Source organism: Cyanistes caeruleus, chromosome 1 (assembly GCF_971803275.1).
Source record: "Cyanistes caeruleus chromosome 1, bCyaCae1.hap1.1, whole genome shotgun sequence".
NCBI lineage: Eukaryota > Metazoa > Chordata > Aves > Passeriformes > Paridae > Cyanistes > Cyanistes caeruleus.
This window is the reverse complement of record NC_141701.1, coordinates 34,174,427-34,190,892: the sequence shown is the minus strand read 5'-3', so window position 1 is coordinate 34,190,892 and position 16,466 is coordinate 34,174,427. Positions and strand designations below refer to the sequence as shown.

Below are 16,466 nucleotides of genomic sequence, written 5' to 3'. Positions count from 1 at the left end.
TTTTCATTTTACTGTGGAGATGTCTTATGAACAATACTACTTTTGAAGAAGAAATTGTAATAGTCCTAGTACCAGAGTTCTTTTGGCAAGAAATAGTTTTTTGTTGCTTAAGTTTCATGAAAATCTATACTGATATGAACATATATGTAACAAATACATAAATAAATTGGAAATTTGATGTGAAAATAAAGTACAGATATGTCAAACATCCTATTCTCCCATCCATCCAGTACCCCAGCCATTTCTTGCTGCAAAGTAAAATCATATGAAATGGATTTTCTGATTAGATACATAAAAAAGTTTTTTTTGTGTGTGTGTGTTCTTCAAGAAGCCATGGACCACTTAAATATATCTAAATTCTAGAATAAGGTAAGAATACTTTCAGTTATTCATGTCTAGTTTGGATTTATTGAAGCTCAGAATGGGAACATATTATAAAATCTTGAAAATTCTGATGGAATAAAAGAAGTGACTCCTACTTCTAGAGACAGTTTTTATATGACTGTAATGTAAGTAGAAAAGGTTGGAGTAATTGTCCTTTTAGTTAAATACAAATGAATTCCCAACATGGCTGGACAGAAGAGTATCTCACGTCTGGTTCCTGCAATTTCGTGCATATCTTTCTAAGACTGAAAATGTGCTTGCAGTAAATGTGCTTGTGTATGTAATGAAGGAGAATGGGTGAATAGTATTGCAGTGGAGAATTATGTGATTCTTGAGATCTTCCTTTTTTTGCATAGTTATTTCATTTGCAATTTATTTTCTCCCTATTTGAATATCTTTAGGATACAAAGTTATTTGATTCTGTTTGACAAGCTAGGCTTTTAAAGAATTGGCAACTAGAGGATTAGAAGACAGATACAGAGCTATAAAGGATTCATAGAAGTAATTTTAAAAATTATGTTTACAGCTTCTAAGTTTTACATTTTGTTGTCTTGAGTTTGATGTTCTGTGGATCTGCCACCTTAGATAAGAAATATTATGAATTTATTTTATTTTAATATAAATAAATCATTCTAGGGGCAATAAAAAGTAATTGGGAGAGGGGGTTGTTGGGGAAATAGTTTTGAGGAATATAAACAAATAGATGGCTAAAGATCCATATATATTAGATACAAGTGAGAGTCATAAAATGTGAAATTTAGCTAGGGCAGATAAAGAGGTTCTGCTTGGTTTCAAGGGTTAATTTCAAGCTCGGTATAAAACAGCTGCAGAGAGTAGGAATACAGAGTGAAAAGAACTTTTTTTCTTCAAAGAGATAAGTTATTTCTTTCCCCAAGGTTTTACTTCAATGCATTTTTATGATTCCTGGGCTCTGCAAAATTGAATTGCATTTTTCTTATTCTTTTCATGTCTGAATAAATCCAAGGTAAGATAACCTTTATGTAAATGGCAGTTATATTGCATTTAGAGCTACAATGCACTTCTTCAGAGCAGAATTTGTGCTCAGGATTCATAAGAGCCTGGAGAAGGATGGTGGGACTCCTGGGATATTCATTTGAAAAAGCAGATACAAGCATTAGTTGTGTAAATTGCTGTCAAGGCATTGCAGTCAGCTGGTGCAGCGGGAAAGCCTGAAGACAAAGTCTGCCATAATTACTGTATTTTCCTTTTAACAAGTAACAAAGGAGGAGGAAATATTCTTGCATATATTTCCCTGTGGTGGGTTAAGTTTGGCTAAGGGCCAGTTCCCTACCCAGCCAGTAGGAAGACAGAAGAAAATAGGAAGTAAAAGCTTGTGGGTTAAGATGAAGACAGGGAAATTGCTTGTCAGTTACTGTAATGGGCAAAGCAGACTTGACTTGGGGAATATTAGTTTAATGTATTTCCAATTAAAATAGGTTTAGGTGATGAGAAACTAAAAGACAGACATTAAAACCACACTTTTCCTCCTCCTCCTCCCTTTCCTGGGCCAAACTTCACTCCTTCACTTCAGACTCCTCTCCCCACCTACTGAGCAGTGCAGGGGAGACAGGGAATGGGGGTTTGTGGTCAGTCCATTACAGGTCCTCTCTGCCCTTCCTTCCTCACCACACTTTTCACCTGCTCCAGTGTGGGATCTCCATCAGCTACAGTCCATCCCGGACATACTCACCTGCCCTGGTGTTGATCCTCCAGGAGGTGCATGGGATATTGCGTCTGGAATTTCACCATGGGCTGTAGGAGAGTATCTGCTCAGAGGTGGAGCACCATCTCCTTTGACCTTGGTGTGTGCTCTGCTGTTTCCCAGTCTTCCTGTTCCCTGCTCTTCTGCCTGTGTGGTGTTGTGGCTGGCTCTTCCTTAACTATGTTTCCTCCAAGGTGCCCCCATTTTGGCTGAAGAGCCAAAAAAACATGTCCTTCTTTTTGGAGCCAGGTGGAACCCCCTGTGACTGACTCAGGGCAGCCCCGGCCTCTCCTCACCGAGGCCACCACACTGCCAACACATTGGCATGGACATCCAGTACAGTCCTAATCAATTAAAATATTTTGGAAGGTAGGGAAGGAGGCTTGCAGTTTCAGGTGCACACCAAACCCCCACTTTTGTAAAGTAAGACTTACAAAAATGCATAAAGCTAGGATTCAGTTGGCTGTTCCTTAGAGGCTAGTTTTGTTTACTAGGCAGTGCAGGTTATGGTTCAGCTTTAAGAGTGTAGGCTTTTCAGGAATGCTGCTCTTTTAATTAGGGCAATGTTGTGAGCAGGGTATGTAGCCAGGGATAACGTTCTTCTGTGTCTTATCCATTGAATAATGTTGCGAATGTTTTCATTGCATTTTTCCACAATTTAGATTGCAAGGGGATAATTTGGCAGAAAGGCCAGAAGATGTCTCCATGGTATCTCAGACATCTGAGCCAGCAGTGTCAGACTCTGATGGTAAGTTATATAAATATTTGCTGCTCATAAAAAACCCCAAACATCAACATCTTGAATTTGAGAGTAGGGGTTATGTCTGTAAAAGATGAAACACTTCCAAGAGAGTGTTCCTGATTTGAACTCAATCATTTACACTTCAAATCTGTTCAAAGAGCCACTAACATATTTTTTGTCATGGCCAATTAGCACTTCAGACTAATTCCTAGGCATATTTTGAGAGGTACATTGGGCCAGAATTTGTTCTTAGTAGACAGATTTTATGTTAGCACACTGACATTTAAAGCAGCTTAATAGCATAGACGTGGGCTGTTCATTGCTGCTTTTATGCCAAAGAATGGTCTTTGAAATATTTAATTTATTACTACAGATGCATCCAGATGAGTCAAATGATTTACAGTAGAAATAAAGAGTTTATAAAATAACACTGAAAAACACTTTTTCTTCTCATACAAACATGTTCATATGTTGTGTTAATCTGCAGTCAGGACACAGACTTATTTCAATTTCTTCTCAGGTTTTTGAACCGAGTAACACCTGAAATGTTGAAAAAGGCACTTCATAAGGGATATCTTTCCAGAGAATGCCCAGCTTTCCTATGAAAGATAAAGTTGGTGAAGGTTAGCTTTATCTTAGCTGCCACTGTAATGCAGAGAGAAAGAAATAGAAGTTTTGACAGAGAATCTGCAAAGATAAATCTTTCAGTCCATTCCCTTACTGTTGGGCAGAACCAGACAAGTTTACAGATTGTATGTTTTGATTTGCTGTGTAGTCTTCAGCAGCCATGGACAAGTTAGCTGTAGTGATCAATTAACACCAAAAAAAAATCCCAGAATATATATTTTTTTTTAATTCTACTCCTTTTTTAATTTAATCCTACTATCTAGCTACCTAGTCTAATGCTATTGTATGTGCTGTTAGGTATCATAGCAACCTGAGCTTTCACTCATTTCTCTTGCCTAATTTTTAAACCAACCATTAGTAACCTATATGTCTTTAAAGATAAATTTTTCAAGCTGGTTTTGTGAGAATGTGTGGTTTCATGCAGTAAAGAGATTGGCTTTTCCTTTTATCTGCCATTGATCACTTAATTGAGCAAGGCAATAGGACACTCAGAATCTCAAAACATGATGTCCTTTACAATTTTCATGAAGATTGTCAGCAAGAGATGCTCAGATTGGTGACTTCAATCAAGCCCAGTGAAAAGAAGGCAAAATTATATTGTTGTGAGAGTGATTCCCAGATAGGGAGGTGGTGGTGGGTTGCTTGAGATAGATAAGGGAATATGCATGCATGAGATTATTGCAGCAAAAGCAAATAGATGGGTAAGGCAAGATATGTGGGAAAAAGTTCTACAGTTCACAAAATAATTTTTGGACAGATCTCATCCTTCCATTTTCCTTCCTGTATACCTTTGCTCTTGAAGTGAAAATATGCCCACTTTGCCATGGCATCTTCTGAAATTGCAGTTTCAATTAGATAGCTAGGTTTTGCTAAGTGGCAGAGACACCAGGAAGGTGAAACTATCAGAAAGTACTGGATACTGTGTAATATTGGAGCTGAATTCTTCACGGTCACCAGGTATGGAGCACAAAAGTGCTATAGGTGTTCTACCTTCAGCCACTTCATGTGCTTGTGAGTGCTCTGCAGACAATATGGCTGCAGAGAAGATGGAAGATGCTTTCTTTAAAAACACCACAATCAATAAAATACAGGAAGAAAAATTTAGATAGGTCGATGGGGCAATAACATTCATGTTGCTATAAACATCTATCTCATGTCTATGAATATACATGGACCTGTTAGTCTTATTGCTAGAAAATAACAAGGCCTCTTGGGCAAAAAGACTGAGGTCAACAGTCAGGCAATGCCAGATTTCTGTCAAGAGGTGCCCTCAGAAATGTTCAGTGTTTCAAAACATATGGTAGGATCTTTTTTTCCTAAAGTGTTGGCTAGTGTTACACTTTGATTTGGAAAAAAAATACAGCTGGATCACACAAGTAGGTACAGACTATAAACAGACAGAGAGCTCAGGCAACTGCCCATTCTATCAATCTTTCCTATAAAAGCAGCATAATATTTGCTCTCTTTGCGTTTGATACTTATTTCCAATAAATAGTATATATGAGAAGATGTTTAAAAAAATGTATAAAGTTATTATTAAAAAACCCTAAGTAACCTAGGCGTTGTTGCACTGAATTCTTAGTTATGTCCTCTTACAGATGTATTACATCATGAAATAGTGACTATCAGGCTTCACTTACCAGGTTTATTTGAATTTATGTTCTGCTGTTGTTTATCAGTACTAGTGACCTTAATGAGGGAAAGCTCTGCATTGGGAAGTGCTGTTGCAAATCATTCATTCAAGAATAAGCAAGCAAGGTGCTGATGCACAACGAAGTTGAGAGTAGCTTTCTTTAGATAATGATCTGTTTCTGTTGTTAGATCTGGAACATCTCTCCTGTGAATTTCAGATAAACTAAACTCAGAAGTAATTGGCAGAACATCTGATCTAACAGACCTTATAAATAAGCCTCATTTTAAGCAATTCCACTTGCTAAAGTTAATGCAGTAGCTTATGTGTAGAGATCACGTGCAGCATCAGACACTATTCTGACTCCACTGGCAATCTGGATCTGGTTCTAATTAACCACTACACTGATTTCCCTCTAGTATAATCCTGCTGAATTGGACAGACTTGTGTTTGATTTAAGTAGTAAAAATGAGAGGTAGGAATCAGGTCTCAAGATTGAAGAACACAAGACACTTTAAAGCTGAAGTTTCTTTTAACTGTCCTAAACTATACCTCTCAAAAATGTTTCCCTTTTCCATTAGACTGCTTCACCGTAAAGAACTAAGGGAAGAATTTAATAGGTTCCTGATTTTGATTAGATGCAGCAGCATAGATGACTGCACAGCAAACTTCCCCTGTAGATGCCAAGCTTGTCTGGTTAGTCTCTTTGGTCAGTTCTTCACTGAGCTTTGCTCTTGTTCTGTAGCGGTAGATGGGGAGAATGGCTGAGGCTTCTAAACACACTACAACAGAGCTGATCCAGAAAAATCTACATCCATCAGCCCCCACTTTGCTTTTCAGGTTGGAGGGATTATAGAAGCAATATACTTCTGCATTTTTTGGGGGGGTTTAAGATATGTAGAAATAGTATCGCTAAAGGATAATTGTTCATTTACTCCCAGTTTCCTATAAGTACCATACAACCTTGTTTCATTCATTCATTCTCTTCTGCTGAAATGTACCTTACCCTTTGAGTGAAGCCATGATACAAGGCAGGAAAAGAAGACATTATTGCAAATAAAGCTTTTGCAGTCTATGCATTCTTGTAGAAGTAAGTTTAAAATGCAGTACCTTATTAGAGAGTAATCTCATAATATAGGAGAAATGAAAAGTATAACGCTTTTAAACCACTCCTCAAATTATCTGAGAAAATCTGTTTATTATGTGAGGTTCTTTGCAGTGTATTGTGTAATTCCACATATTCCTAAGGTGTGAGCAGATTGTTTCTTTTGTGACTCTGCCTGGAATAATACTGGATCAAAAATGATAGGTTCTGTGGTATTATGCCACTGTGTAAATGTGGTATTTCCTATTTTATTGTGCTATGACATCTACAGCTCTACAGATTATATTGATATATAATACTTTGCTAAATAAATTTTGCTACAGCAAAGTTCACATCAGTACTTTATTCCCTGTCAAACAGGAGTCACTGGTTTTTATTATTTGCAGTTAGTTAGCTGAAAAGTATAGTTTGCATAGTTGGGCATTTTGGTTCTGATTTGTTTGTTTATTTTTGTTTGGTTGGGGTTTTTTTTCCTTTTAAGTGTCATTATAGTAAAAAGTTCAAAAGAGACATTAGGATGTAGAGGAAAAGTTTGGAATCGGGGACTTTCAATAAAAACATGAGCATTTGAAACACATACACTGTTGTTCTGGTGGAATTGCATGACCAGAGTAAAAAATTAAGGATGCAAGTATGTGGGAATTTGGACTGAGAACTAGATAAGGCAATGGCAAAAGTGTGGCATCATCTCCCAATTCCCAAACCATTTCCTTACCACAGCTTTGCATTAGCATCACCTCTTCACCCTCCACATCAATTTCTGTTTGCAATGAATTGGTAACCACAGTTGCCATGTTTCACAGTAAGTTCTGCTTTCACAGTAAGTATAGTCTGAGATGTTTAACAAATTTGGTTCTGGAAACATAAGGACCTCACTGCTAAATGTCTGAATAACAGCAAAACGTAGGGAAGATCAGGACGTCATGTTTTACTAGGCTGCTGATGCAGCATCTGAGTGCTTTAGCAGAGTGTTGGGCAAAGAGTGAAGCTGCATAGAATGTTACTTGGAAATTTATTTCTCTGACATGGGTGCATAAAATCTGTTTTAAGTCATTACACATGCATCACAGAGACATTTTAGACTCCTCACAAAATTCTGACATTTTACAGATGTGGCATTATGGGCAAAAATTATACTTGCAAGGCTTTGAAATGTTGTCTAAATTGACAAAATCTTTTTACTTCAGGAATTTAAATGAATTAATTTAATTTAGTTTTATTCATCTTATTAAAGCTGGAGATCCACTACTCACTTTTGTAAAGGGTAAACAGTATTTAGTTTAAATAGTAAAGGTAATGAAGATCGTAGAAAATACCTTGGCAGCTGCAGGAAGCTCGCTTATCACTCTAGTTATGTTAGAGGCACTGTTCCATGTTGCATTAAGGTTGTAAATTAAAATCAGACATAAATTATAATCCATTGAAATGTAACTGAAAATTAGTACATTTACAGAAACCACATTTACCTTCCCAGCAGTAAATTTTTAGGCATTAAATTTTCAAGGTGACTAATGCTTACTTGATTAGTGATTTACATTTCTCCTGTACCTCTTTGGAACAGCTCAAGTACCTGGGGTTGAAACACTCACAGAAGATATTAATGAGTTTCAGAGTGCTTCTCAAGTGGCAGCATCTGTAAGTACCTTTCCTTATGGGCAATACTGTAATTTTTAAAATTAGTTTCATAAAAATAGATTTTGCACAGAGATAAAAGTTGTGTTTTCCAGCACTATCATGCTAGAGAGAGGAAAACTAAATTTACGTAACCCTTCTGAATTTTCAGTTCTCTGTTTTAATTTTTTCTTTCTAGGAAAGGTGGTATTTTGAAATTATTACATTATTATAATCTACAAAACCACATATTGTTTGGCTTGCCCATTGAAAGCACAGTAATTTTATATATATGCTATATGTTTTTAAATGCTAGTCAAATATTACCAGGTAATACTCAATTTTATAAATTGAAGAGAACAAAATAATTCAAAGTGTAAATTTCATTCTGAAATATGAAATTGTAATATCTCAACTGTAATTTAGATTTCTGTTACTATTTGCTTGAAAACCAATAAGAGCAGTTTAGTTAAAATGTATGGCTAGTTTATATGTAAATTTTAAAAGAATGCAATACTATGCTTGGAAATACCTCCATCAGTTGTTTTATTTTGAAATTTAAGAAAATCTTTGCAGTTATGCAGTTTGTGGAAAACGTAACTGCCAGTAAAATAATTTTAAAGAATTATGTAATCATGATTTTGGTTCTACTGGTGTTGCACTAGGAATTTGAATATAGAGTAAAGAAGGGATTGCTTTGTTTTTTCCCTAAGGCAAATAAATTGACAAAAGTGTTAATTTTTGCAAAATTTTAGAAAGTATAAGAGGACACATTAGTTCCTGTTCAGGGATACTGGTTTATAGCACACTTTAGTGTTGGTATAGGAAGTGAAAGAAGGGCTCAGTATTTGTTAGGCAATATAAAGAAAGGAGAAAAATGGCAATGCAGATTGGTTTTGCAGTCTTTCAGTCAGCTGATTAAGCATTGTGAATAAAGATGGATAGTATTGAACATAAACTATTTACAACCAGATTATTTATCAAAGCAGTTGAGAGGTATGGAGTTCCAGATCAATTCCTAAAGCTCTTTGAGAACTTCTTGGAGTGGAAGAACCTCACAGAGCATTTGCTGATATTGGGTGAAAAGAGTAAAGCTAGCATTACTTGGAGCTTCTTTTTCAAACCTCCTTTCTGCTTCCCACCAGCAAACACAGGGGTAAAATAAATTTTGCAGCAGTTTCTGAACTCACATTTTCTTTTTGATTTGGACTCATAGCTACAAAGTTTGATTTAGTAATTCTGCAGATGTGTAACATAGGGTGAGAGAAACAAATGAATTGAATTACAAAGAAAAAAATACAAAGAAAACAGAAGTTCATTATGCTTATTACAAAATCTTGTTACAGAAAGGTACAGCCTTCAGCTGAACAGTTTTATGCATATGCTCTGTCTGTGCAGGCTTAGGATGAAACAAACAACATGTACCTGTGTTCATTTCATGCTCTGGTAGTTCCAGGCTTATTTAAGGTTGCCTGGAGGATGGAACTGCCAGAGGCAGTAAGATTACCTGGGCTGAATCCCTGAAAGCCACACTGGCTGATGCAGTAATTATAGTGCTGCAAAGAGAAGACAAGAGTGGTTGTGGCTCTTGCTCTGCCTATCCATCCTTTCCTCAGGGCAAAAGCAGATCTTTCCACATCCCTGAGCTCTTGAAAAGGTACTTTGCCTAACCTTCTAAGGAGCCAGTTGCTGTTAGTTCATATGCTGTGGGGTTGTTTTCTTATGTATTGTGTCTTAATGTTCTTGCTTACAGTGTGTAGCTAGATGATTGTGTACTTTTGTCTCTTTATAAAGGCTCAATATTCAAAAAGAAATTCAACTGTCCAACACATTGTCTGTAATTGTATCTCCTCAAAAAGAAACAAATGATCCAACTGTTCTCATTGCCTTTCAGGGCTCTGAAGGAGAGATCTGTTCCAGGCTCCCCAAATACTTTTCAGTGAGATTTATTCTTTGACAACCTTGACATACAAAATATAGTGATAAAACTGAGATGCCTCATAGAAGGCTGTGTAGATAAATGCAATCTTGCATTTATCATGTATTTCCACAATCCTTCAAAACAGTTAGAAAGATTCCTGTAAAATTACTTCAGAATTGATACCAAGTTGTATTCTCATGACTTTAATGATTTTTAGATATTTCATGAGATACAAGATGAGGAAAAAATAGAATAAGATGTTGATCAGACATTTCTCATAAATTTGACAAATTGATTCATGGTATTCACTCAAGTGTGCATATTACATGTAAAAATTCCTGCCATGGTTCAAGCTGTGCAATGGTTAATATTGGTACTGCATTCCAATAGGGTAATTTTTGTTTGTTGCTAGTTAAATGGATGATTATATAAATTTTTCTTTGTTAATGTGTATTTGACAAATTTTCCTCAAAGATGTCTCGGCCTTCAGAGGATAAGTGTTTTGAGAAAAATTGTAGGACAAAACAGCAAGAATTATGCGTAAGGATTTTCAGAAAAAAAACCATTTGGGTTTGTTTTTTCATGTCCCTTGTATGAATCCACATGTAAGATCTTTAATGTGGATACTAAAACAATCTGGGTACGAGTACTCCAAAGAGATAGGCAACATCTATATCTATAACATGGTTCATGTAATTTGCACTATGGTTATATTATTATTTTCTTGCAGCTTTGTATATGCTTACTATTTCTAAAAAACCTTTTTTTTTGTAGTCAGACCTTTTTCTTTATATTTTTAAAAATAGAATATTTTGCTATGCTGTATTTTTCATAAAAAGAGCTAATGTTTGAAAAATTGAGAGCTTAGATTTTCATTGCTGCACAACCTCAAACAAGGCATTCTGGACAAATAAGTGAGTAGAGGTGGCAAAAAGCTGTTTGAGGTATTTACAGGAATCAGCACTTTCCCCAACTGTTTTATAAGAATTCAAAGTGGAAGGAAGCATTCAAAGCATCCTTAGAGATGCTAGTTTACTGCCTGGCAAATATTTTGTATAATAAAAAGTGCCAGGCAAAATGCAAAATCTTTTTATTGAGATTTTTTCACTGTGGGAAACACAAAGTTTTCTACCCAAATGTTTAGAACATTTCCAGAAACATAAAGTAAAATAAGACTAAGAAAATACAGAAGTGGTACTAGGAGAAATTTAAGTGGCCTGGAATTCTAGCAGAATGGAAAATCAGGGTGTCAGAGGAAGCTGCTAACTTTTCAGTGACTAACAGGTAGAAACAGGGCACATGCACTGAGAAGATCACATTGAGTAGCCTTTGCCTTCTCTCTGACTTGTTTCTTTCACTACCTGGATCTAACAGGACTTATGCTTAATTTTTGGGGTATTTTATGTGAATCTTGCCCTCTACATGCACATAAAAAGGTAATTTTTTTCTTTGTAAATTATCCATGTAAAGCAAATCAATCCGAGTGCAGCAGAAACTGGAAGAAAAATGTTGTCCAACTGCAAAAAGTGTTTCTGCATGAAAGTGCCTTGGGTTTTTGTTCTTTATTACTGTGGGAAAAATACTGTAATAAAGTGATTTATAGAAGTGTTTTGTTTTAAATAAATTTATTCCTGTATTTTCTACTGCTTTGGAACATTTCATTTGCTTTCATAGAAGAAATACAGACATGGATTTTCTGTGATAAATGCATAAATTCTTTAATTCAGTTTGTAAAATTACTTGAAGCGTCATGCACAAGGAAAGACTAAGCTTTTATTCTTGCTGTCAATATATATTGAATATAATAATGCAATATTAGATGATTTCAGTTCTATTTGTTAGAAATTTTCATAGCTTTTCCCATTTTCCCCCTAGCATAATAATATGAAGTAGCTTAATTACTTGTTTGAGTATAATCAACAAAAATCATCCAAACTTCTGCATTTAACTAAATCTGTAAATTTACTGGGTTGGGCTCACTGTTTAGCATTTAGCAGTTAGTCATTCAAATAGTTATTTTAAGATCACACTGCCACATCAGAAATGACAGCAGTTCACCTTTGCAATATTAAGAATTATAAAGGTCATATTTAGATAATATTTATGTTCAAATTAGATATTTATGAACATATTTATATTCAAACTGGTGTGTTCTGATACAAAAGTTTTCAGATCCAAGCTAGATTTTGTAATTATGTAAAAATTCAGGCACTTAAAGATGAAATTTCTAATTTTAACTTCAAAATCTAAATATTCTATAAAAATAATAACAGTTAATAATAGATTACTTCAGCTCTTCCACAGGTAGTAAAAAACACCCTACACAAATGTATAAGTTTAACCACTGTTAGGTTAGTTAACAATACAGGATGGTTAGAAAAGTATAATATCAAGGTTCTTGGGAAATAAGTGATATTTCCTGGGAGTAGTTAAGAAAGTAATTTGAATTGCAAACCCTGAACCTACTTGGTTGAGACCTCCCTTATGTCAAACAAAATCTACAACCTAGACATAGATTTTTGTATATATATCTAAAAAAAAAAAAAATCTACTTGGGTGAAAATATTCTTATTTGCAAATATTTAGTCCTCTAAACCATAATTGAAAAAACTATTCTTAACTTTAGAAAAATATTTATGACAAAAGGAAACCAATTAATTCCTTGTTTTTACCTGTCTAAAATTTTGTGTTCTTGGGCATGAAAAATTCAGAAAGATTAGTCCAAATAACAGTAAATAATACAGAACTGAAGTTTAGAAAAAAATTATTCAGCTTGCATTTCAAAAACTGAAACAAATGTGATTCCCAGGTGTCCACATATTTCCTGCTTCCCTCTTTCCTGTAAACAGAAAAACTATGTGTGAGTTAACTCAGACTACCATTTTTTCAGTGTAAGGTTGAGTGTAAAATGTGACGGCTGGCTGCCTACCAGGGGAAGCCAAAAGCTTGTAATTTCAATTACACGGCATTTCAAGTAGAACAGGCCCTAATGTGGAAGGGGGGATTAGAGGTGGCAGCTGATATTGTAACAGAGCTCTGAGAAGCCTTGTATTTTTACAGTATCAGATGGTTTTCTCACCTTATGTCCTTGAACAGATTATGGAAGCTGAAAGATTAAATATTAAGTGACCTCTTTACAGAAAGTACATGCTGAGTGAAGAATCCTTGAACAAAATACTGCACAAAAAAAAAATCCACTGCATGCAGAACATCTGTACTCACCACCTGCTTGGCCAGAGTGGAAGGGACACTTGTAAACAGAGTTCAATAAAGAGGTTTTATTTGGTTTGGTTTTGTGGTTTTTTTGTTTTTTACTTTATTTAGAGGTATCTCTGTCAAATGTGTCTATTTAAGATATTTAAGTTATTCAGCAAAGAAAAGCTATATCATAGAAAGCTATGCCCAGGTGTGTTTCTTACACTTTTATCTCCTGAAGCTACCGATAAAATTTTCACTTGATTAGCAAAACCATGTAGAATCAAAAGTACAAAAAAACCACTTTTCATATACTTACAGCTTGCCAGGAGCTAACTAATTTGGTTTCACCTTTTTCTCATTTCATTTTTGTAATTCAGTTTGGGCAGTTTTCCATGTGGGCATGCACTGGAATACCTGGATTTTACTCTGGGATGGGCCAAAATAGCATAGAAATACGTGCTGAATAGTTTATGAAGACTTTTTATGGTCAGTAAGGAAGAGTAATTAATTTTTGAACAAATACTTGATTTCCAGGTGATGTTGTAAATAAGTTGGTGCCCTAACTCTTAATTTTAGGTGTTCTGAAAAGCTGTACCTTTGTAGAACTCACCAGGTGTCACTGGGTATTACATAGCCCAGGTCAATTCAGCTCGACGGTGAGATCAAGATACTCACATCTGCACTCGTGTTTTTTTTAGGGACAGAACTGTACTGATTCATGCTGTGTAGCATTGTGCTGCAGATTGAAGCACAGAGAGTGACCTTGAAAAAAGTTTCTTACTCTTATTCATGACCTCCTTAATTTTATTTCCATTCCATTGTGGCAATCCCAGTAAATTATGGTATTTTCCAGAAGTTTGGGGAATCAGTGATGAGAGGGATTATCTCTGCCCTTATTGTATGTAATTTTTTATTTTAGCAATAATTTTGCTAAGAGATATAAAGGAGAAAAAAAAGCAATAATTAATGTATTATATATGAAGAAATTATGATGATATATAAAAAAAGTGACTTAAGTAATGGACACACAGCTGACCTTTGAGGTTGACAAATGTATCCCAAATATGTTTATTAGAGCTCACTGCCTCACCCTCAAAATTTGAAGATGATGAACAGGACACAGAGTTGTTTCTACAATTTAGAAAGACAAGAATGTCTTTCAGTAACATCCTCTTACTTAGATCTCATTAATCTTGTTAATGCAAATAGGCTATTTATAAATTTTGTGCTAATATTTATAAAGTGCAATGAATGAGGGCAGTGGTACTTTGGAAGATGCTGAAATAATTGGAAGGATTCTATGCACATACTTCATATATACATGCTGTATTTTTCAACTACATTCAGTCTGCTGTGATTATCATTGAAGTCTAAGATAATTGACATTAGTGTTTCATCTCTGAAGTTCCTGGCTGGATGACAAAGGGTAAGTTTTGGTGAAGTGCAGTAAGAATGTTTAAATAAATGGTTTGCAAGCCTGAATCTCTTTCTTAAGTGACATATCTAAACTGCTGCTATGTATCCAGTGGAGAGAAGAGGCATCAGGGAATTCTGCTAGAACTGTACAAATTCATTTATCCTTGCATTTGAATTGACGTGCTTCCAAAGCCTTCTTGATAACATCCCCTACTTTCAGCTTGTGTTTATATTTTAGGAATAAGATTGTTGCACAAATTGTTTGCTGGAGACACTGAGGACCTATGTCTGTGTTTATGCATTATGCACCTAGGTGAACTCATAGTCCCAAAATGTTAAAAAAATTAACATTTTTTAATGCTCAGTATTATTTAGAAATATATTAAAAAATTACCTAGGCCTGTCTCAAAAAATGTTGTTGATTATAGTCATGGAATATTTAGCTTCGGAGAAAGAACAAAAAATGGTTACAGTACAGTTTTAATGAATTCTTATGCCCTTTTTTCCCCCCAGTCATTTTGATTCTCTATCAAATAAGCATTTAATTGGAAGATACTATTATTAAAAGCACATAATTCGTTATGAAATAAAATTGCTAATATTAAATATCTTCCATAGATACTATAGCAATAATGTTCTGATCTTTTGTGTAGCAATTACCTGATAAAATGTCATAAGCATATGATATTACATAAAATAGAAAATGCACAGGAAGAATTATAAAATTTGGGGGAAAATTCATCCAAAGTTATCTGTTTCACAGGGTGTTGGAACTATGTATCTGAAGGGGAGTTTGAATATGTAACCATAGAGAGCTTCCTTTATTCAGTCATCTTTGTTTTGTATGAGCCTTACGCAGCCACTGTGCATAAAGGGAAGAAGTACAGTAAAGGCAAAATGTACAAAAACATCAGCAGAGGTTTCTAGAAAAGAATGATAACTCCATTTCATTTCCAGAAGCATTTCCAGGACATGGAAAGTGAAATCTCATCAGGCTAAATTTTGGAAATATGTTTTAAGGAGGTCAGGAAGATACTGAAAGCTGATAATTAGCTATAATAAACTTGAGTAGTCCAATGTAAGAATATTCTAATATTCATTTGGTTGTCAAGTATTGCCACAGACCACTGACTAATATTTATTCCATATTTCATCACAGTTGTATTTATGAATGAAATTGTATATTCAAAAAAGGATTAATCCTTATAACCCTGAGGTTTTTTCCTTATGCTTTTTTCCAGATATTAAAAAATATACCCTATGAAATGCAAATAAAAATATCCTTTTTCCACCATAAAAATCTGGGGACAGAGAATATCTAAAAATAGGTTGAAAAATGAAAAATCTGAGTTCTCTTATATACCTCTTCTCCCTTCTCTTATTTAGTTTCATTTATTTCAGAGGTACTGATCACAGAATAATATATTCTTTCATTTAGAGATAGATATTGGATAATTAATATCCATTTGAAATAAGAATTTAGGAATATAATTTAATAGAGATTAATATGCTTTAGTGAGCTCAACAATCCCAGTTATTTGGATGGAGAATTCACAGTGAGTACTCAAGTGAAAAATGCTCAAAACCTCTTGGGGGAACAGGTGAATCAGATCTAGTGGTATGTCTGAAATAAAAATACTTGAAGGTGAGTTCACTTCTGAGTAATGTACTGGTTTATTCAGCTATTCTTCTGTATTTGCTTGGGATTAAATGCAGGTAATTTTAATCACGGAAGAATCAGCATAAAAAACATTTGGCAAATAAAAAAATTTTACTGTTCTAAAAACTATGTATTAATAAGGACAGAGTTATCTGCAGCTTCAAACTATTTTATATGATGGTAAACATGACTGGGCTTTTTTGCATAGGCACAAATAGCATTAAAGTATAGCTGTTGCTCTAAAAATATAATTCTGTGTTAACAAATTTTAAAGATGCATGGTTCACAATGATCACTTGCATTCAAAGCAGTGTTTATTTGGAAGAGATTAGGAATGATGTAAAATAGATCCCATATAACATTTTACTTCTGCAGAATTTTGCCTACTTTTCTAAAAGGGAGGGCAGCTAACCTTTTTAAAGCAATTTATTTTTTTTTTGTGAATAGAG

General features: G+C 34.8%; 1 protein-coding gene across 14 annotated transcripts in view; it reads left to right on the top strand.

The window, feature by feature from the left end:
* The window catches only part of C1H8orf34 (chromosome 1 C8orf34 homolog), a 222,892-nt gene that overhangs the window by 109,815 nt on the left and 96,611 nt on the right, over positions 1-16,466 (top strand). For all 14 annotated transcript variants that reach the window (XR_015285841.1, XR_015285846.1, XR_015285843.1 and 11 more), the window contains 2 exons: positions 2,770-2,855; positions 7,773-7,846. Coding sequence is in view for 7 of the 14 variants with exons in the window: in XM_086885697.1 (XP_086741823.1) it covers positions 2,770-2,855; positions 7,773-7,846 (160 nt within the window). In the remaining 7 variants the exon portion in view is untranslated. The remainder of the gene's footprint in view (positions 1-2,769; positions 2,856-7,772; positions 7,847-16,466) is intronic.